The 15,490-nt window shown below is 45.0% G+C and overlaps 1 protein-coding gene across 5 annotated transcripts in view; it reads left to right on the top strand.

The window, feature by feature from the left end:
• The window catches only part of DOCK8 (dedicator of cytokinesis 8), a 232,552-nt gene that overhangs the window by 170,772 nt on the left and 46,290 nt on the right, over positions 1–15,490 (top strand). For all 5 annotated transcript variants that reach the window (XM_043566150.1, XM_043566149.1, XM_043566151.1 and 2 more), the window contains 4 exons: positions 437–550; positions 5,214–5,369; positions 7,444–7,583; positions 12,939–13,108. In XM_043566150.1, the coding sequence (XP_043422085.1) occupies positions 437–550; positions 5,214–5,369; positions 7,444–7,583; positions 12,939–13,108 (580 nt within the window). The remainder of the gene's footprint in view (positions 1–436; positions 551–5,213; positions 5,370–7,443; positions 7,584–12,938; positions 13,109–15,490) is intronic.

Genomic DNA, 15,490 nt, shown 5'->3' with positions numbered 1-15,490 from the left:
GAATCAAATAATTTATGGCAGAGCCACGTGGAGAAATACGAGACAACCATTAAAAACTAGTTTTGAAGAAATGTGGAAAATGCAGGGAAAGGTTCGTGGTAAAATGTTGAACAAAAAAAATGCAAGGCCCAACATTGTCTATAGAGATTGAGCTCAATTATGTACATACACATGTAGGAAAAAAAGGAATCGAAGGAAATGTACCTAAATATTAACAGTGAATAAAGAATTGCTTGATTCAGCCCAACACTCCTGGCACCCGTTAAGGGCTAACTTGTATTTGCCACAATTTTGCCGGGTCACCAGCTTTGCCCAGTGTCAGTGACTCCCCCAGGGACACGGTAGGACCTGTGTGTCCCAGCCTCCCTACCAGGCACTCGGTTGGTCATGATCGGGGCTTACCGCAAAATGATTCACGTGTTGGTTTGTTTTTAAGGAAAACGAGCAGGCAGAAAAGATGAACATCAGCCTGGCTTTCTTCTTGTACGACCTTCTGTCGCTCATGGATCGTGGCTTCGTATTTAACCTCATCAAACACTATTGCAACCAGGTGAGTGTCCCACAGACCTAGCCGTGTTGTTTCTGGCTCCTTCTCCTCCAGTGCTGTGGTCACTGCCGTGGTATGCTGTCAAGCTCCTTGCCAGGTTAGACAGCTTGACTCCCGTGCATTGTGGGCTTTCTGGTCATTTGTCTTCCAGGCTTCACTAGACACACTGGTCCGCACGGACTCCTGGAGCGTTTGCCAACCCGAAGGGGCCAACAAGGTCATGTGTGAGACTCGAGGGCTGTTGGTGCTATGGTCTTCTTCGCTGCAACATTTAACAGAAATCATGTGCCCATGGCATTCGCTCTTAGACCAGGTCTAGAATTCAAAGCATGGGGTCTCTTTTCACATATAAGGGTAATTCATTAAAATGTGGCTGTGGAATTCGGACTTTATTTTTTTTTAATTTTTTTTTTTAATGTTTATTTTCGAGACAGAGAGAGACAGAGTATGAACGGGGGAGGGGCAGAGAGAGAGGGAGACACAGAATCGGAAGCAGGCTCCAGGCTCTGAGCCATCAACCCAGAGCCTGATGCGGGGTCGAACTCACGAACCGTGAGATCGTGACCTGAGCTGAAGTCGGACGCTCAACCGACTGAGCCACCCAGGCGCCCCTGGAATTCGGACTTTAAAGAACCCTGATGGAATCTGCCAAAGAGCCCAGACCTCACTGAGCGCAAAGCAAATATCTCATGCCCCAGGAGCATCTTACCACAGCCCTCTCCTCAGACGTTTAAGGAGGATTCTTCTTTTGTTCGCTGTCCCCCTAAATTGTCCCAGCAGGTGTCCTGCAAGTGGTTGCTGTTGTGGCTCCTCCTTTCCTTCCGCATTCCTCCTCTACCCACCACGACCGCTGTCACTGCCACTGTGACCACTACCCACCAGCACGGTCGCCACCCGTGACTCCCATCGCCACCGCCACCCACCCCCTCCACCAGCACCAGCGCTATCACCACGGCTGCCTTCTTCCTGTGAACCAGGCACCGTGCTGAGCATCTGATAGAACTAGTATCTTTAATCCTTGCAAGTTGTCCTCTACATTTTGCAAATGAGAAAGCTGCGTCGTATAACTTGTTGGTTGGAAAGACCGTGGCTGGTAAACCCAGTCTTGCCTGACTCCGGGCTACAGCAGACTCATCACTCTGTTCTATCAGGCTTTGCTTTCTGTGGTTAATCTCTTCATGATGCTGAGTAATTCACTCAACTTTTCTGGGGCTCACTTCCTCATTTGCAATATAAAAGGATCTTCCCCAACTCCCAAAAACAGACCATGACTTTTCTGAAGGAACTCCTAATAAGGAAACCCGCCTATAAAAAGAGAATCCTAAGGAAACCGCAAAATGCTCAGAGCACCGACATCTTGTGCAGCCCGGTCTCCTGACCCTACATGGATCTTCCGTTCCAGGTTCCACCAGCACGGAGGGGTGAAGGACGACGCCATTCCTCTCTGCCACCCCCATGTTTAGGGTTATGGGTCATCAGAGGAATTGCCAATATAAATTAATCTGGTTTTCAAAACAGGTCGCTGGATGACTTGCAAATATAAGCTAATCCCTTTTTCAAAACTTAAAGTTGGACATATAGAAAGCAGATACTAGAATACCGTGGTAGACCCGAGGTTAGCTGCTGTTTAAGAAAGAATTTTTCATGACTCTTGTGAAACACTAAGCAGACTTTTATTCAGGACCATCTGTATAAGTGTGGGGACCATTGCAATGGGATTTTCCAGTACAGGAGATGGGGCTCAACTCTAAATACAATAAGGAAAAGTGGGAATTTAGAGCCAGGGCGCAGAGTAGGGGGATTAGTGGGGGGGGGGGGGGAATTAATAAGCAGGAATATCAGGAGTGAGGGGGATTCTGGCTAAACCAACCTGACAGGATTCTGGGTGAAGGCAGGCCAGGGGGCTGGTGAGGGATGAGGGTTGGGGAAGTCAGTGAGATATCAAGGTGGTCAGATACTGAGGCTGGGCGACTCTGGCTAAACTGACTCAGGAAGATCTTTGCTGAAATCGAGCTCTCTACGACATGTCCAAGGGCAGGCCTATTTGCAAAAGAGCTCAGGGGAGCCAGACTCGAGTTTGGTGAAAGAGAGAATCTCTGTGACACGTGGGCAGCCTTCATTACCGGAAGGCAAAGGAGGCGCTCCAAAGGAGATGTCTGCCCGCCCTGCAAACTCACTTTATGATTTTCTCTTTTGCTTTCCTTTCTTCTCTCTTTCTCTTTTCCATCTTTTCCTTCGCTTTTAAGGTAAGGCGTGCTTCTCATTTACCCTCTTTTTCTTCCTCTTTTCTGTCTCAGCTGCCAGAGAGCCTTCGAGTCAGAATCTATAGGCCGGTGTTCTTATCCCAGTGGTGCCATTAAATTCCTCTGCGATCTGGGGAGCTTAACTTTTACATGAGTGGCTTCCTTATTGGCCAAAAGACAGAGTTGGATTAGATTTATCCAGGCTTTAACATTGTCGCTCTGTGCTCTGTTTGCCAGTGATATCTGTGGGTGTTGCTTAGTACAATTAACGCGACCCTCAGGCCTAAAGTGGTCACTGACGCAGTCAATGGTGATTTACTCCATTGACCCCAGCTATCTAGATGCAGTATGAACATCATACCTGAGGCAAGTTTTTATTCTTCCAAAGTCCTCTGGTTTTGTCATTTTACATAGCCTGATTCAAACATCCTATCACGTTTTCTGCCATTTATAGACCTTGTGACAATGGGTATGATCTTAGCCTTTTATAAATAGTCACTAATGATAGACAAATCTAGTTTTTTACTCCCTTGATGTCACTTTCAATGTGCCACTAACTTAACACCCTTCCTTGGGTAGTGCCACTGAGGCTACCACTGCGGGTCCTGACCTTTGGGGAAGATGTTTCTGGAATGGCACCTTGCTCTTTTCTAAATATCACCAAAATTATTTTTGAAACTTCTGTCTTTAATGAAATCTCAAGGGAGCTTTTTAAGATACCTATACTGCGGGCTTCTTTCAAGGACAAATATCTTACGCTTTCACGCTCTGACTAGTTTGACCCAACAACTCTTGGTGAGTGACCAGTGAGGGGCATAAGATCAAGTTCTAATCAGTCCAGTTTACTGGTGAACCCACGGGTGCAAAGTCAGCCAGCAAGACACGGTGACAAAGAGTATAGGTTCTGGTAACTTTGGTTCACACGAAAGTCATGCTTTATTTTTTACGGAATCCGTAATGGTATCCCTTTGTTTCCGGTAAATGTCTAGCTACAGGCCGATTGATCCTATAGGCAAAATGGATGAGCCACCGCCCAATGGCTGCTCCTAAAATGGTTGAAAATATGTTGCCCCTTAAATGATACCATTTGTGAAACCACTCTGTAAGTGCAAGAAGAGAAGGCATGTCCGTTCACACGGATGAGATGCTTGGTTTCCCGTGCTGGGCCCCGAGGGTGTTGATGGCGATACATATGGAGAGGTTCAAGGTTTATCAGGTCCATCCTTTCCCTACTTTGTCTTCAAAGAAGCTGCCTCTGAGTCACAGCCCATGGAGTCTGGGTCCTCACTGGTCCCTCTCCCTGAGGGAAGCAAGGGATCTCTTCCACATTGTCCCTGGTGTCAGCTTTTCATTGCTTATTTCATGGCTCGTTGGTGTTGTTTTCATCTTAATTTTTTAAGTTGAGATAAAATTAACGTGGAGTGTTATATTAGTTTCAGTATCCAACGTATTGATCCAACAATTCTATACGTTAGGCAGTGCTCACCACAAGCGCGGTCTCCTGTCACCATACGGTGTTGTGACAGTATTGTTGATGATCCTCATTAGCTGTGCTTTTCATGGTTTGTCTGTTTAAGGGAAGACTTCCTCAGAAACGTCCCAGCTTCTTCTTCTCCACTTCCTCCTCTCTTATTTGGGGCAAATTCCTCAACTTTTTTTTTGCAGGGGCTACATCCTTTCTTCAATAATAGGATGCCTTTATGTGGGGAACGGGTCTGAGAACTCCCCATTGGGGCCTTTAATGAGAAACTACAAAAGAACAGTAGTGGCATGAGAGTCATCCAGTCATATTCTGGGGATTTTGTGCGGCCCCATATGGGGTCAACTCCTTTCATTTAGTTCTTTAGACAAAGTGGCCTTTTTGTGAAATGAATGATGTTATGTTACACAGAAGACGTACATCCAGATTATTTGCAACAGAGGTTTGCCACGGTGTTGTACATTTGACAAGTGTGGGGGTCAGGTCAAGAATCCACATTTTGGACAGCTGCTAGGCTAGAATTATTAAGGGGAAGAGTATGCATGAAAACTCAGTGGGCCTCCCTGTGATACACAACTTTCCCTCTGTTGCACTGTCCCATTAATTTTTTTTAATTTTTTAAATGTGTATTTGCTTTTGGCAGAGGGGAGCATGAGCAGGGGAGGGGCAGAGAGGGAGGAAGACACAGAATCCGAAGCAGGCTCCAGGCTCTGAGCCGTCAGCACAGAGCCCGACACGGGGCTCAAACTCACGAACCACGAGATTGTGACCTGAGCCGAAGCTGGAGCTTAACTGACTGAGCCACCCAGGCGCCCAAGTCCCATGAATTTTTATTAAGTTGATTGTCTTAATCCGGAGAGAAGGGAGGTTTTTGCCTCTGCCAACTTCAACTCCATTTACCTTGTCATAAACACATCTTTGCTGTTTTCGTTTTTCCTCCCAGCTGTCGGCCAAGCTCAACAACCTTCCGATGCTCATTTCCATGAGGCTGGAGTTTCTGAGAATCCTCTGCAGCCACGAGCATTACCTCAATCTGAACCTCTTCTTTATGAATGCCGATACTGCGCCAGCGTCCCCCTGCCTCTCCATCTCTTCCCAGGTAATCCCTGAAAGAATTCCTCAAGCTATTTCATTGAACTAGTCATTTATTCCTATAAAGGTTGGTCTTGTTAATGAAAAGAACACAAGTATGGTACCCGAAGTTGTACCATCTAACTGATCATTTACAAGCTGCGTGACTGGTTCCTTCCTAGGCTGAAGGGTCTCTGCTGGGGTAAGGAAGAGTGAGGAATTCGTACGCGCTACGGAAATCTAGAAATTCATAGAAAAGTCACATAGCTTCCTTTGTCTGGCATTAATTGTCTTTCCACTTGAGGCTGACCGTCTTCTCTGCTCACTTTCCTTTTCCTAAACTCCAGAACCCTAAGATTTGTGAAATGGCATATTCCTTTATATTAATTCCATAATGATCAAATAGCGGTTTTTGACATGGGTATTACGTCGTTGAGCTATCCTAGAATTTTCTGTTGATACTCTTATGAAATGGAGTTCAGCACAAGTTGAGCCCATCTTGAATCAGACTCCAATAATTTAGTTCTTAAAGCACTAAGTAGACCTTGTCATAAACTGATCAAGCATTCTTTTTATAGGGAGTGTATTTTCTAATGAGTCTTACTCTCTATCAGCCAAAAATAAATAAATAAATAACACCTGTGTCATATTTAGAGACAAGGCTTTGACTGACATGGCCAATCTTTCTTTGTGGAACAGTATCTCACAGGTGAGGTTCAGTGGGCCCCAGGGTCAACCAGATGTTAAGGAGCATTATGCAAATACAGAGCTCCAGAGTCAGTTAAGTTCTAGAGACCCTGTATTAACAGGTTTTTGGTTTTGGTTTTGTTTGTTTGTTTTGCAGTCGGCTACCCACGAGTCTGTAACTTGTTGCTGTAAGTTATAAATACCCAAGGGGTGGAGAAGAAACATATTTAATAAGCACTGATTCCCAAAGTGATTTAACTACTAAAAACCTTTCTTCCCCCCTCCATAGATTTTTCAAGGGACTAGTGCCCTCTAGAAAAAAACTTTAAGGAAATACCGTTTCACAATCACATTCCATTTATTGGTGACAAATCAGTGGCTCAGAGCAGCAGACAAGATTTCTCAATATTGCGTTCTATTTCTGTTGGGTATTCCTTGATGCCAACAACAAAGGTGAAGGTTGGTCTTACTAATTAAAAAAAAAAAAGAAAACTTAGCCATTTATGCCAAGTGCTATGAGCCACTTGTTAACGACGTCACCATCTCATCATGAACTGGGGGAGACGTGACTTACAGCAGCGATTCTCCATGTGCTAACTTTGCCCTGGGTGTTCTGCCACGTTTCCCTTCTGACCGCCCTGGGGAGTTAGTAAGCCCAGCCAGTGGCCAGGCCAGTCCCACCGGCAGCAAAGGATTTCCAGGGACACTTCAGATGCCCTTGGTGCAGTAGAAAGTGCACCCCCGGGAGAGCGCGGGAATTGCCTGGGACTTGTAAGTCTCAACGGAATTGCCTGCTCGAAGCCACAGCGTTGGATTCTGTTGCCCGTTCCCTGTCCACGTGGTGTCCTGGGACTTGAATCTTCACTTTCGATCTGGGGTGGGGAACGGAGTATTGGTCGTTTCGTGAGAGACCCTGGCTGCTTTATTCTCATCTTTCCCAATTGGCAGCTCCCTGTTTGTGGGAGGGGAAAGCAAAGTGACCACTCTACGGGCAGCTCCGTTTCCTCATCCGTCTGGTGGGGAACGCACTGGACAATGCTTGCAAAGACTCGTGGCAGCATGGCTCCGTAAACGCTGGCTGTTGCGATTTTGTTCATTTGTTTGTTTTTATTTTTTTTTAATTAATTTATTTGTGTTGAGAGAGAAAGAGCGAGAGTGTGAGATGGTGTGCACGTGAGTGTGGGGGGGGCAGAGAGAGAGGTGGGGGAGAAGGGGAGAGGAGGGGAGGGAGAGAGACAGGGATTCCCAAGCAGGCTCTGCACTGTCAGCACAGAGCCCGATGCGGGGCTCGAACTCACGAACCGTGAGATCATGACCTGAGCCCAAATCGAGAGTCAGGCGCTTAACCGACTGAGCCACCCGGAGGCCCCAGACCATTCTTGTGACTCACAGAACTGCTCCTTGCATTTGTGCAGAACTCAAGCTCCTGCTCCAGTTTCCAGGACCAGAAGATTGCCAGCATGTTTGATCTGACTCCCGAGTACCGCCAGCAGCATTTCCTCACCGGACTTCTCTTTACTGAACTGGCTGCCGCCCTCGATGCTGAGGGGGAAGGGTATGTTTCTGACATTTCGATTGGAATACGAAGCCAAAAACCCACACACAAAAAACCCCTCCTTACTCAAGTTTGCCGTCCAACCTCTCCGACTTGGCGGAAAAACTCTACCATTCACCAGTTCTGAAGAGTAGAAACATTCACGTGTTGAGAAAATGGTGCTGGATAGGAAAGTGGAAAGCCCTGAGGGACAGAGAGAAGCCACAAAAAGGCTTTTTTTCAGCCACTGATTCATTGAGAAGAATTTCCCAATTCTAATACAGCAGGCTTCCCGGGGATGCTCTGATTAGTGAACTCCTCAGGAACAAAGACATTTATGAGACGTGCCCCGGGTGATCTGAGTACACACGGAGGCAGCAGCAAGATGCTGCTTGCTTGATGTTGACATTGAAGAAGTGGCCACTGATGGGAAGGCAGTTACCCAGTGTCCAGATTAAGTTTCTTGCAGGGAGGGCTGCCCACAAGGGAAGAGATGCCTCAGGTCCAGGGCTTGGAAATCCTTTCACCTCTTAGAAGCCTGATCACCCAGGGGCGTGTCGGACTATCTAGTCTTAAAAGTCTATGGACAGGGCTGGAGACAGACCACCCCTTCTCCTTTCCTTCTCTCCCTGTGCTCCATAAGCTATAGGATTAGAAAACCACCGTCCGCCCGATGGCACAAAAGGAGACAATGCCTTCCAAAATATTATGCATCCCATTCAGTAGTTAGCAAATGCCTACCCTGGGGCGTGTAGAGTCGATCAGAGATACACCAGTGCCCAAACAGCCAAAACTCCCCGGCTCCGTATATCTCGCCATTCAGGGACTCAGATCGTTAGGACTGGAAAATAATTTGGGCTCAGCTCTTTCGATGTTCAGGTTAGGTGCGAAGAATTGAAGGAACTTGCCCAAAGTTACATTACAAAACCAAATCTAGAGCCCTGGTTTCCTGAGTGCTCTCCCAGGGCCCACCCTCCCATAGCACACCATCGCCCTCTCTGGAAAACCCCTTCCTACTGCTCCTCCCTTCTTCCTTCCTATGCTAAAGGAGTTTCTGGAATACAGTCTGCTGATTAGTGGTAGCATTGCTAGATGTTACGGATTTTTGTCTAATGGGCAGTTTTCAAGTTCTCTCTAAGTGCTTGTGATTTAAGGAAGGAAACAGTGACTTGAAGGGAGCACCTTCAAGCTTGTGCAACTGCAAAATCACAAACATATCCTAAGTGCTTTGTCCATAACGATATTACCCAAGTGAATGTCTGTCCCTGCCTCCCAGGAAGCCAGTGTGGGAAACTGAATGGTCTTCACTCTAAATCCTGCCTCTTTTCAGGAATTCAGGTCCTGAGCGCCTCCTCCTTCGAGAGCTTCAATCTCACCTTCTTCGCCCAACCTAACTAAACTCCTCTCTATTTTCCCGGTAGAACTTTCTACCCTATAATTAACATAAATTTTCAAAGCAACACAAAGTGCCCTGACCTATAAGGTGCTGAGAATGAGGTTTGAACACAAAGAAAATCACCTTAGTTTACAGATACACACACACACACACACACACACACACACACACACACACATTTTTTTCTTAATGGTCCTTTAATAGGATTGATCTACATGATCTACATCTAATTGTCCTTTAATAGGAGTGATTTCTGGAAGGAGTCTTTAGTAGTTTCTGTTTTCCATGTCCCTTCCAGTGAGATGTCTAGGGAAACCGCCCTGACATCTATTTTGATTCTTTATAAAATAGTGGCCGTTATTTTATTAGCAAAAGAGTAGAGTATGTTCAGAGGTCATCTTGTAATTATGTTCAGTCAAATAGGAACATTCTTCAAACACACACACACACACGGTATCTTTTCTGCCCCCCAGAAGGTAGCTAATTAAGAGTGTTTCTCCTTTAGCAACAAATAATCCCTGATTTCTGGGTTGTCAGTTGCTCCCCTGGAAAGTCCTTAGAAATACTGTCACATACTTATTAGTGATTTTGCCACGTGGGCTGAAACCTCAGAAAAATCTCATGGTCTAACAATACTTCCTCTTGATTAGTACTGCCTTTTGCTGCCAAGACAATTAACAGACTCACCAACAACCTGCCCATCTCTAGGGTAAGGGCCCCAGATACATCTCAGTATCTGGGCTTCTGAAAGGGGCCACAGCTCCAGTTTCTAAGGGGTCTCCCTAGAATCCCCTTTACCTGGGGGTGCCCACAAATATCTACACATCATTCAATCCACAATGTTCCTCAAGCATGTGGAAATTATCGAGCATCTCTGTGCTAGGTCCTTCACATGCTCTTCAGGAGAGAGAACACTTTCCAACTCATTCTATGAGGCCAGCATTACCCTGATACCAAAAGCAAACAAAAGACGGATATGACTGTAGATATGATTATCCTCAACAAAACACTGAAAACCTGAATTCAACAATGTATAAAAAGGATTATACACGGTAGCTAAGTATGATTTACCCTGGGAACACAAGATTGGTTTAACATCTGAAAATCAATTGATATAATATACTGTATGCATGGAATAAAGGTCAAAACCCATTCAATCATCTCAATAGATGAAGAGAAAGCATTTGATAAAATCCAATACCTTTTTCTGAAAAACAAAATCAACAAATCACGTAGGAATATAACAGAATTTCCTCAACCCCAGTAAAGGGCATCTATGAAAAACCCACAGCTAGCATCATACTTATTAGTGAAAGGCTGATTGCTTTCCCTGTAAGACCAGGAACAAGATAGGAATGACCACTCTTGCCACTTCTATTTTATTCATTGTTGTTTCCAAAGCCCTACCCAGGGCAGTTAGGCAAGACAGTGAAATAAAGGCGCCCATATTGGGAAGGAAGAAGTAAAACTATCTTTGTCCACAGATACCATGATTTGTTTATAGAAAATCCTACGAGGCGCTTGGGTGACTCAGTTGGTTAAGTGTCCAACTCTTGATTTCGGGTCAGGTCATGATCTCGTGGTACGTGAGATTGAGCCCAGTGTTGAGCCCCGTGTCAGGCCCCACATGGAGCATGGACCCTGCTTGGGATTCTCTCTCTGCCCTTGCCCAGCTTGCACTAACAGCATGGAGCTTGCCTGGGGTTCTCTCTCTCCCTCTCTCTCCATCCCTCCCTCTCTCTCTCCCCTTCTCTGTCAAAATAATAATAAACTTAAAAAAAAAAAAGAAAATCCTATGGAAGCCATTAAAAACCTATTAAACATAATAAATGTGTTCAGCAAGGTTGCAAGGTACAAGATCAATATACAAAAATCAATTATATTTCCATATACTTGTGATGAACAATGTGGAATGAAATTAAGAAAACAACTCCATTAAAAATGGCATCAAAAAATAATAAAATCTTAGGACTAAATTTTTTACCAAAAGAAGTACAAGACCTGTATGCCAAAAACTCTAAGACACTTTAGAAAGAAATAAAAAGATCTAAACAAAGCAGAGAGGCATGACATATTCATGGATTAGAAGATTCAGTGTTGTTAAGATGGCATTACTCCCCAAACTGATCTACAAGATCTACAGTGTAACCTCACTCAGAATTCCAGCTGGCTTCTTTGCAGATATTGACAAGCCGACCCTAAAAATTCATATGAAATTCAAGGGACCCAGTGTAGCCCAAACAATCTTGAAAAAGAACACAATTGAAGGACTCACATTTCCTGATTTCAAAACCTACCACAAAACAATAGTAGTCAAGACTGTGTGGTTCTGACACAAAGATAGACATATAGATCAGTGCAATTGAATTAAGAGTTCAGGAATACATCTTTGCATTTATAGTCAATTGGTTTTTGACAAGGGTGCCCAAATAATTCAATGGGGGAAAGACTCATGTTTCCCACAGACGGCACTGGGACCAGTGGGTATCCACATGCAAAAGAATGACGTTGGGCCCTCCATGTCATACCCTGTGCAAATGGTTAACTCAAAATGATCAGACCTAAATGTGAGTGCTGACGCTGCAAAACTCTTAGATGAAGTCACATGGATAATCTCCACGAAATAGGATCAGGCACCAGAAGTAGATCTGCCACCAGAAGTGGGCACGACAAAAGAAAAAAAAAATAGCTAAGCTAGACTTCACTAAAGTGAGAACTTGGGCGACATAAAGGACATCATCAAGGAAATGAAAAGGCAGTGCACAGAATGGGAGGAAAATATTTGCAAAATGTAGATCTAATAAGGGATTTGTACCTGTTATGTAATTTTTAAATCTTACAACTCCATAACAGAAGGACAAATAACTCAATATTTCAAAGGGCAAGGATCAGAATAGACATTTCTCCAAAGAAGGTATGACCAACAAACACATGAAAAGATACTCAACATCGTTGGCCATCAGGGAAATGCACATCAAAGCCAGATCATGACCCCTTCTCTCTTAGTGGCTTGGGTCAACTGTAACAAAAATACTGTAGCCTAGGTGGCTTATAAACAACAGAAATTTATTTCTCATAGTTCCGGAGGCTAGGAAGTCCAACATCAAGATGCTGGCAGATTCAGAGTCTGATGAGGACCCACTTCCTAGTTCATAGATGGCCATTTTCTTGCTATATTCTCGCATGGTAGAAGGGGCCAGGGAGCTCTCTGGGGTCTCTTTTCTAAGGGCACTAGTCCCACGCATGAGGGCTCCATCCTCATGACGAAATCTCCCAAAGGCCCCGCCTCCTAGGACCATCACTCTGGGGATTAGATTTCAACATAGGAATTCTAGGAGGACACAAACATTCAGTCCATAGCACCTTCATACCCACTAGGATGGCCATAATAAAAAAGATAAATAATAACACGTGTTGGCAGAGAGAAAATGGAACCTTCAGACACTATTGGTAAGGGTGTAAAATGGCATAGCCACCCTTGAAAACAGTTTGGTTGTTCCTCTAAAGGTTACACATAGAGTTACCATAAAATCCAGTAATTCGACTCTGAGGTGTGAAGTACATTCATATCCAAGAGAAGTAAACTTATGTCCACCCGGAAACTTACACACAAATATTCAAAGCAGTGTCCATAGTTCATAATAACCAAAAAGTGGAAATAATCCACATGTCCATCAATTGATGAATGGGTAATTAAAATGTGATCTCTCCGTACAGTGGAATGTTACCCAACAATACAGAGGAATCACGTACTGATACTACAAGATGATGGACTTTGACACATGATGCTAGCAGCAGACCCAGGACCAGAATGCAGGCAGTCTGTCCCTCGATTCTAGGCACACATCTACCCTGTTTTGCTTGGTTTTCCCATTGTCACCCCAATGCTCAGGGCTGTTCTGGTCCCTCCTTACTGTTTGAGAGCGTTTTGGTCCATCTCCCTTCACCATGACCTCTGACCTTCTGTGTTGCGCCATTAGGATCAGCAAAGTGCAAAGGAAAGCGGTCAGCGCCGTCCACAGCCTCCTGAGCTCTCACGACCTGGACCCGCGCTGCGTCAAACCAGAGGTGAAGGTCAAAATCGCTGCCCTTTACCTGCCTCTGGTTGGCATCATTTTGGATGCTTTGCCGCAACTCTATGACTTTACAGGTGAGGATGCCTCTGTTTCCTTCTTGGGATTGAGGAGGGCCCCTGCTCATGCCCCAGCGGAACGAAGTTTCTCTTACGAGCTTTAGTGCCAATATGCCTGTGTGAGCAGTTTTCCACACCAGTGCCCTCCAGACCTTTTCTTTTTTTTTTTTTTTTTTTAAGGTTTATTTATTTTTGAGAGACAGAGACAGAACGCAAGCAGGGGAGGGGCAGAGAGAGAGGAGGGAGACACAGAATCCGAAGCAGGCTCCAGGCTGTGAGCTGTCAGCACAGAGCCCGACACGGGGCTCGAACTCATGAGCCCGGAGATCATCATGACCTAAGCTGACGTCAGACACTTAACCGACTGAGCCACCCAGGCGCCCCAAGACCTTTTAAACATAGGTCCCAAAAAGTTGTTTTGGGGGTTTGGGTTTTTTGGGGGGGTTCCAATAAGTTTTTTTGTAAAGGGCCATAGCCCTGTGTATTATTTTCATTTAGAAACTATTTTTTATTCATGGGGCACCTGGGTGGCTCAGTTGCTTAAGTGTCCGACCTCAGCTCAGGGCATGATCTCAGGTCTGTGGGTTCAAGCCCCGCTTCAGGCTCTGTACTGCCAGCTTGGAGCCTGGATGGACCCTGCTTCGGATTCTGTCTCCCTCTCTCTCTGCCCCTCCCCTGCTCATGCTCTGTCTCTCTCTCTCTCTCTCAAAAATAAACGTTAAAAAAATTTTTTTTAACTTTTTCATTCATTCACTCATTCATCTGCTGGTATATAACGAACCTTATAGAACATACATCACAAAGGGTGAAATACTCACAGAATTACTCCCTTGGGAGGTCACTGCTCTAATGCCTTGAAATAAAGGTATTCCTTCTCTTTTCTCTTAAGAATGTTTCAGGAAAAAAGTGCCTGGGTGGCTCAGTCAGTTAAGAGCTCTTGATTTTGGTTCATATCATGGAACCAAGCCCTCATCAGGCTTGCCCGATTTATAGTGAGGGAGAGAGAGAGTGAGCACTAGTGGGGGAAGGGCAGAGAGAGGGAGAGAGAGAATCCCCACAGAGCCTGGGCCTGCTTCAGATTCTGCCTCCCTCTTTCTGCCCCTCCCCCACTCGTGTGCATGCACACACACTCTCTCTCTCTCAAAAATAAACATTTAAAAAACACCAAAATCTTAAAAAGAAAGAAAGAAAGACCGACCTATGGGTTGTTTGTTCCCAAAGCAGGGAACCACTTTTACACACATTCTCCTAAGTTTCCTTGTTGATGAGAATTTTCTAAATCAGTCGCTTTGGATCAGAGCTTTTCAGCAGTTGGTCTCTGAGTCTTTCAATTTTTTTTTTTAACGTTTATTTATTTTTGAGACAGAGAGAGACAGAGCATGAACAGGGGAGGGGCAGAGAGAGAGGGAGACACAGAATCTGAAACAGGCTCCAGGCTCTGAGCGGTCAGCACAGAGCCCGATGCGGGGCTCGAACTCACGGACCGTGAGATCATGACCTGAGCCGAAGTCGGACGCTTAACCTACCAAGCCACCCAGGCGCCCCTGAGCCTTTCAAATCTCAATGGTTTCTGGATGTGTGCTTTGGCCTTTACAGTAATGATGTAGCTGACAAATGGGAAAACAGTGAAAGTATTCCATTATTAGAGGTAATATAGTGCATCAGTTACATGTGGAATCCTTAGATACACTATGAAGAATATAATTTTTAAGAAAGAAACAGCTGTAGGGCACCTGGGTGGCTCAGTTGGTTAAGAGTGCTGCTTTGGCTCAGGTCATGAGCTCACAGTTTGGGAGTTCCAGCCCCGCATCGGGCTCTGTGCTGACAGCTTAGAGCCTGGAGCCTGCTTGGGATTCTGTGTGTATCTCTGGGCCCATCCCCTGCTTATGCACACGCTCGCGCGCGCTCTTTCTCTCTCTCTCTCTCTCTCAAAACTAAATAAACATAAAACAATTTAAAAAAGAAACAGGTGAATTCAAGTTCCAGCCCATTTATTGCCCTATGTGACCTCTGAAAAGTTCCTCCACCTTTCAAGGCCTTCCCTCCCCTTTCCCTCAACTGTGACAGTGTGGTGACAATTCTGTATCTTAGGGGTGTGATGAAGATGAAATGAGAGCCCTTCCATAGAAGCATTTTATGTGGCAGGTGTTTGTATCCTTCTCTCCAGCTTTCCTAACCTGACCCATCGCGTATGTGAGGGAAGTAAGACCATCCTCAAATTAATCCTGATAGGATCAGATCTTACATAATTGCCACATGCTATTCATTTCGCCATTTGTCTAAAAACTCAGCTGCCTTTCAGCACAGATAGGGCATGATTCTTTTAATTGCGTTCTAAAATTATGTGAGTTCTGTTTTCAGAATTTTAGCAGAAGGAAATACTGTTTGCAGGCTAATTTT

This window comes from Prionailurus bengalensis, chromosome D4 (genome assembly GCF_016509475.1).
Source record: "Prionailurus bengalensis isolate Pbe53 chromosome D4, Fcat_Pben_1.1_paternal_pri, whole genome shotgun sequence".
Lineage (NCBI taxonomy): Eukaryota > Metazoa > Chordata > Mammalia > Carnivora > Felidae > Prionailurus > Prionailurus bengalensis.
This window is presented reverse-complemented; position numbering and strand designations above follow the sequence as displayed.